The 7,380-nt window shown below is 43.5% G+C and overlaps 1 protein-coding gene across 1 annotated transcript; it reads left to right on the top strand.

Annotated features, from left to right (window-relative positions):
* The first annotated feature begins 551 nt into the window (after window positions 1-551).
* Window positions 552-1,523, top strand: LOC132574692 (mas-related G-protein coupled receptor member H-like). Its single transcript, XM_060242926.1, has one exon. It carries the CDS (start codon window positions 552-554, stop codon window positions 1,521-1,523), a length of 972 nt encoding a protein of 323 aa, XP_060098909.1.
* The last annotated feature ends 5,857 nt before the right edge of the window (window positions 1,524-7,380 follow it).

Raw genomic sequence — 7,380 nt, 5'->3', positions numbered from 1 at the left:
GGCTTCAAGCAGCAGCTGAACAAACCCTTGACTGGGATGCTTTAGGCAGATTCTGCATTGATTGGACTACAGGGCTTGTAGGACCCCTTTCAACTCCAGGACCGATTTCACACTCACCGGAAGCCGCTCTCACGTTTGTCTTCTCAGCGCAGCTTCCTTCCCACTATCTGCCCCGGGGTTACAGCAAGCGTCAGAGTTTTCATGCAGCAAAGAGAAACTGGTTTTTAGCGGTTTCTCTTTGCTGTGCGAAAACGCCGATCCTTGCTGCAGCCCCGGGGCAGATCGTGGGAAATCGAAAGGAAGCCGCGCTGAGAAGACGGACGTGAGAGCGGCTTCCGGTGAGTGCGAGATCGGTCTTTGATTCTATGAAATTAACCTCACTAGTAACTCATTGTCAAATAGAATGAACTCACGCTGAAAACCTCAGCTGTTTAGTCACAAAACAAGATCTGAATCCTCCCGTTTCCTTTCTCCTAGGCGAAGTGTAAAGGCAAGAACTGAAAACAAGAATGCGCCAAGCATCGCAACCAACCTCAATGACAACTCTTTTCATGATGGATGCAGTCCTGGAAAATTTTAATAACTCTAATTATACTTACTTTTTTTCCCCAAGTGTCAGTGAAAATGATAATATTTCAGAAGGCATTCCATCTCATAGCTCCTCTGATAATGGAAGAGAAGAGAGTTTTGAAATTCATATTGCAAATGTTATTGATATCATTGCATTGGTCATCTCCATTTTTGGAGCAGTGGGGAATGGAATGGTCATCTGGCTTCTTGGCTTCCGCATTAAAAGGAATCCTTTCATGACCTACATCCTGAACTTGGCTGTCGCTGATTTTGGGGGCCTCCTATCACTTTTGGTTCAGCTTCTTTCCTTGTGGCTTAGATTTATTTTTTTACCATTCTTTTTCCTGGCCATATTAATGAACAGTGCTAGTCTTTTCCTCATGGTGGCCATCAGCATTGACAGGTGTGTGGCCGTCTTCTTCCCACTTTGGCATCAATGCAAGCGGCCCCAGCATTTGTCCTCCATTGTCTGTGCGCTCATATGGGTCCTCTCTGTCTTGCTTACTGCAATTACCATCACTCTCGCATTTTTTAATACAAACGAACAACCAATTGAAAACTTCTACCAGTTTATTGTGAATGTTGTGCTTTGCCTCCCGGTCATGACAATTGCCACTGTGTCCCTATTCATCAAAGTGTGGTTGAAAGAACAACAGCGTCGAAGGGGAAGGCTTTTGACCATTGTCTTGCTCACTCTTCTCTTCTTCCTCCTCTTTACTTTTCCAGCAAATGTCATTTTCATCCTCGCTTATTTTGATTATTTACCAGAATATATGGCATCTATTCCAGCTCTATTAGACTGTTTAAATAGCAGTGTCAACCCATTCATTTATTTCCTGGTTGGGAGACCATGGAAGTCTAGACACAGGGAGAGCATGAGGGTGATCCTCCAGAAGGTTTTCAAGGAGGAAAAAAGCTGTACTGAGGAAACCCCAGCTGAAACCCAGTTATGATGCCATTCCAAGAGCCAAATGCTTCTTCCTTTGACAGGCAAAGTCCACTCTGGTTTTCAATTGTAACATGCATTTTTTTTAAAAAAACAGTATGATTAGGACACATGCTGTTGCAACATCTTTTTAAAATGAAATCTCCTTCTCTGGACAGTGCCTGACATCCTTTGAAGAAGACACATACCACTGCAACCAGAAGGAAAAGGGTTCCAACTACACAAGGGCTCTTTGGCAATCCTTTTTCTCTTCCATAAACACATGAAACCAAAATGTATTCCTCTCTCTGAGTTATTATTATTACCTTTAATTTATACCCCGCCCTCTCTGCAAGCGGTCTCAGGGTGGTTAACAATCAATTCTTGAAACAAGCAATCCTCCTGTGGCCATGTAGAAAAGTTCTGTTCCCTAAGGTGCTTTTTGAGATGAAACTCTTTTTAAAAATAGCTAGAGGCTGAGATGTCAGACTTGAGCCTCACCACTGAAGTCTGCTTCTAGAAGCTTACAGTCCCACTGAGGAAAACAGGTGACCACAGATTCAACTGCTACAGTACAAAAAAATAATGGGCAAACTCTTACACGTCTTTTGTGGCTAGAGCTGCATGTAGGACCAGTCCTAAAGAGAACCAGTTTGGTGTAGTGGTTAAGAGTGGCAGCACTCTAATCTGGAGAACCAGGTTTGATTCCCCACTCCTCTTCCACATGAAGCCAGCTGGGTGACTTTGGGTCAGTCACAGTTCTCTCAGAGCTAATTCACCCCCACCTACTCAACAAGGTGCCGGTTGTGGGGAGAGGAAGGGGAGGTAATTGTAACTGCTCTGAGAAACTGCTTTGAAACTCTCTCAGGTAGTGAAGGGCAGGGTATAAAACTAATTCTTCTTCAGGTAGTGGAGGGCAGGGTATAAAACCTCCTCTTCCTTTTCTTCTTCATAAACCTTTATAGAATTCCTTTTATCTACATTTCTGCACTGTACCACCAGGGATGCAAAATCATCACCAATCTATATTGGATGTGTACAATTTTATTTTGCAAAGGAACTAAGCATATATGCCCTGGCTATTGACAGGCTCCATCATGGATATCTAACATTTACAGCTTAGCTAACATCCCTGTTATTGTCACTCCTTACTGAATTGGTTGATCATTTTTTTTAATGTGTGTTATCTTTTTGTCTGTATTTTCCACTGATGCATTGCCTGTGCAAAATAATTGATCAAACATCTGTGTGTTGTGCATGACTTCTTTTGGAACCTTGAATAAAACTTTGTTGGACTCAAACTTTGTTCTAGGAAAGGGTATACTGTTGTCTTAAACGAGTAGATTCACCTGGGGTCAATAAGGTCAAAGAAAAGAACGGAGTTTTCAGCTTTGATCACGCAAATCACCTCTTGGGCTACGGGGGCCAAAATAAGTTCCAACCCTTAATCTATCGTCACTGAACAGGTGTTGGGCACTTCAAAAGGTAAAAGAGATGATGCTGTGCGTTCACGAGGAACTTAGGATCTGTGCTCATAGCTGTTCAGCGCCAATAGATTTAAAACTTTGAGTTAAGAACATCAGATTAATATGCCACAAATCATCCATTTTAGAGCACAGAAAGAAAAATGGAACTCCCAAGATCTCCATTCTCAAGCTACATTAGACTCCCAGACAATCGCTTGAAAATACCTTTGCACTGTTTACCAATGCAAAAAGCAACTTTCCCTTGAGACATAAGATCTTAGATGCAATTTCCTCCCCTCATAAAGGCTTTCAAGAACATCTTGGGAGAACTGCAGAATTTCCTATTTTTAATGGATGCTCCTTCCTGGGTATCTGGTCAGTGCATTTGGATGTAGACTCTGTGCCCCACCCTGTTGAATCAAGTCAAGTATCTCTTGGTCGTTCTCTAGCTGGGGGTGGGTAATCAGCACTGGATGGACAAATTCCTTTAAAATCAAAAAAGTGATCAAGACCAAGATCTCAAAATTCTGAAGGGAATATCTGAAGTTTCTTTCCCAAGTCTCTCTTAGTTGTTCTCTAGTTGGGGTTGGATGATCAGCATTGGATGGACAAATTCCTTTAAAATCAAAAAAGTGATCATTAAATTTTTTCTAAATTCTGAATAGAATGTCTGAAGTTTCTTTTCATCTATTTTGAGACGGGGTTTGGACTGGGAAAAGGTAGAAGCTGGAAGCTTTTTCTTTGTTATCAATTCTGCTTTCCCATCTTTTTTCTTCGACCTTTTCTTCCTAAGTTAAAATATACTGTTCAGTCCTTGCGTTTAACGTAAACCTGGGACCAGTTTTGCACTATGCTTGGGTTAGACTTCATTTTAGATGGGTTAGACTTCATTTTGCATAGAATGAGGACTATTCCTGTTTACTTAAACCAATTTCACACTATGCTTGTTCCAGGATGGAGAGCCCTTTTGGTACCGGGGCTTCTCTCTGTTGTTGCACAAATTGCTCTGGAAGAAGAAGAAGAAGATGACATTGGATTTATATTCCGCCCTTCACTCAGAGTCTCAGAGTGGCTCACAATCTCCTTTATCTTCCTCCCCCACAACAGACACCCTGTGAGGTGGGTGGGGCTGAGAGGGCTATCACAGCAGCTGTCCTTTCAAGGACAATCTCTGCCAGAGCTATGGCTGACCGAAGGCAATTTCAGCCGGTGCAAATGGAGGAGTGGGGAATCAAACCCGGTTCTCCCAGATAAGAGTCTGCACTCTTAACCACTACAGGGGAAGAAGGTCTATGAGAGCTATGGCTGATCCAAGGCCATTCCAGCAGCTGGAAGTGGAGGAGTGGGGAATCAAACCCGGTTCTCCCAGATAAGACTCTGCACACTTAACCACTACAGGGGAAGAAGGTCTATGAGAGCTATGGTTGACCCAGGGCCATTCCAGCAGGTGCAAGTGGAGGAGTGGGGAATCAAACCCGGTTCTCCCAGATAAGACTCTGCACACTTAACCACTACAGGGGAAGAAGGTCTATGACAGCTATGGTTGACCCAGGGCCATTCCAGCAGGTGCAAGTGGAGGAGTGGGGAATCAAACACGGCTTTCCCAGATAAGAGTCCGCACACTTAACCACTACACTAAACTGGCTCTGGAGCTGCAAGTTGGTGTGCCTCTATTCTGCAGCAAGTGGAATACATTTATCAGCGTATCCGCTTGCTGCAGAATAGCAGCATGCCAACTCGCAGCTCCGGGGCAATTTGTGCGAAAACGGAGAGAAGTCCCAGTAGCAAAAGGGCTCTCCATCCTGGAACAAGCATAGTGTGAAATTGGTTTAAGTAAACAGGAATAGTCCTCATTCTATGCAAAATGAAGTCTAACCCTTCCTAAATGCATTCACTTCCGTACTGTGACGATGACAATCAATATGGACTGTCCGCCAGAGTCTCGAGGCGGCAGGAGGAAGGTGGCGGGCCTAGCTCGCCTGGAAAATTATAGATGTTTGTATGCAAATGCTAGAAGCATTCGAAGTAAAATTGGTGTATTGGAATGTTTAGTGTTGGGAGAAAACATAGACATTGTGGGAATTTCAGAAACTTGGTGGAATGAGGAGATTCAGTGGGACACGATGATTCCTGGATATAAGTTATATCGGAAGGATAGGGAGGGAAGGGTTGGAGTTGGGGTGGCTCTGTATGTCAGAGAGGGTATACGGTCCAGTAAGACTGAGGTCAGAGAATTAGATTCACTTTTAGAGAATTAGATTCACTTTTAGAAATGCTTTGGGTTGAAATAGAGGGCCCAAAAGGAAATTTAACTATGGGAGTTTGTTATCGCCCACCAAATCAAAAGAGAGAGGACGATTATAATATGATGGAAGGCTTAAAGATAGCGGCTAAACGTAAAAACTGTGTCATAATAGGTGATTTTAACTACCCGCAGATTGATTGGGTCAATATGTGTTCTGGTCGAGAGAAAGAGATTGAGTTTCTTGATGCTCTCAATGACTGTGCTATGGAGCAGATGGTCTCAGAACCTACCAGGGGTGGGCCGATCCTGGATTTGGTCCTAAGTAATGCCAAGACTTGGTGAGAGATGTTAAAGTGATTGCGCCACTTGGGAGCAGTGACCATAATGTTATTGATTTCACCGTTTGTATAAATAGGGAGTTGTCCAAAAAGACCGCCACAACCACGTTTAACTTTAAAAGGGGTAAATACACTGAGATGAGGAGGCATGTGAGGAGGAAACTGAAAGGAAAGGTACATACGGTCAAAACCCTTGGGGAAGCTTGGACGCTATTTAAAACTATAATCCTAGAAGCTCAGATAACATACAAGTTAGGAAAGGCACAAACAAGCATAAGAAAAGGCCTGCGTGGTTAACAAACAAAGTATTGGAAGCTGTAAAAGGTAAGAAAGACTCCTTTAAGCGGTGGAAAACCAGTCCAAGTGAGACTAGTAAAAGGGAACACAGGCTGTGGCAAATCAAATGCAAGACTGTGATCAGGCAGGCAAAAAGGGACTATAAGGAGCATATTGCAAAAAACATAAAGACCAACAATAAAACTTTCTTCAAATATATTAGAAGTAGGAAACCAGCCAGGGAGGCAGTGGGGCCCTTGGATGACCATGGGGTAAAAGGATTACTGAAGGAGGATAGGGAAATGGCTGAGAAGCTAAATGAATTTTTTGCCTCCGTCTTCACTGTGGAAGACGAGAACGTTTTGCCCACCCCAGAACCACTAATTTTGGAAGGGGTGTTGAAAGACCTGAGTCAGATTGAGGTGGCAAAAGAGGAGGTCCTACAACTGTTAGACAAATTAAAAACTAATAAGTCACCGGGTCCGGATGGCATACATCCGAGAGTTCTGAAAGAACTCAAAGTTGAACTTGTGGATCTTCTAACAAAAATCTGTAAACTTTCATTGAAATCTGCCTCCGTTCCTGAGGACTGGAAGGTAGCAAATGTCACCCCCATCTTTAAAAAAGGTTCCAGAGGAGATCCAGGAAATTACAGGCCAGTCAGTCTGACTTCAATACCGGGAAAGTTGGTAGAAACCATTATCAAGGACAGAATGAGTAGGCACATTGATGAACACGGGTTATTGAGGAAGACTCAGCATGGGTTCTGCAAGGGAAGATCTTGCCTCACTAACCTGTTACATTTCTTTGAGGGGGTGAACAAACATGTGGACAAAGGAGACCCGATAGATGTTGTTTACCTTGACTTCCAGAAAGCTTTTGATAAAGTTCCTCATCAAAGGCTCCTTAGAAAGCTTGAGAGTCATGGAGTAAAAGGACAGGTCCTCTTGTGGATCAAAAACTGGCTGAGTAATAGGAAGCAGAGAGTGAGTATAAAAGGGCAGTCTTCGCAGTGGAGGACGATAAGCAGTGGGGTGCCGCAGGGCTCGGTACTGAGTCCCATGCTCTTTAACTTGTTCATAAATGATTTAGAGTTGGGAGTGAGTAGTGAAGTGGCCAAGTTTGCAGATGACACTAAATTGTTCAGGGTGGTGAGAACCAGAGAGGATTGTGAGGAACTCCAAAGGGATCTGTTGAGGCTGGGTGAGTGGGCGTCAACGTGGCAGATGAGGTTCAATGTGGCCAAGTGCAAAGTAATGCACATTGGGGCCAAGAATCCCAGCTACAAATACAAGTTGATGGGGTGTGAACTGGCAGAGACTGACCAAGAGAGAGATCTTGGGGTTGTGGTAGATAACTCGCTGAAAATGTCAAGACAGTGTGCGTTTGCAATAAAAACAGCCAACGCCATGCTGGGAATTATTAGGAAGGGAATTGAAAACAAATCAGCCAGTATTATAATGCCCCTGTATAAATCGATGGTGCGGTCTCATTTGGAGTACTGTGTGCAGTTCTGGTCGCCGCACCTCAAAAAGGATATTATAGCATTGGAGAAAGTCC

This window comes from Heteronotia binoei, chromosome 7 (genome assembly GCF_032191835.1).
Source record: "Heteronotia binoei isolate CCM8104 ecotype False Entrance Well chromosome 7, APGP_CSIRO_Hbin_v1, whole genome shotgun sequence".
NCBI classification, from domain to species: domain Eukaryota; kingdom Metazoa; phylum Chordata; class Lepidosauria; order Squamata; family Gekkonidae; genus Heteronotia; species Heteronotia binoei.
This window is presented reverse-complemented; position numbering and strand designations above follow the sequence as displayed.

Excerpts from the sequence above, each read along its gene's own strand:
- LOC132574692 (XM_060242926.1), top strand. The coding sequence starts at position 552 with ATGATGGATGCAGTCCTGGAAAATTTTAATAACTCTAATTATACTTAC.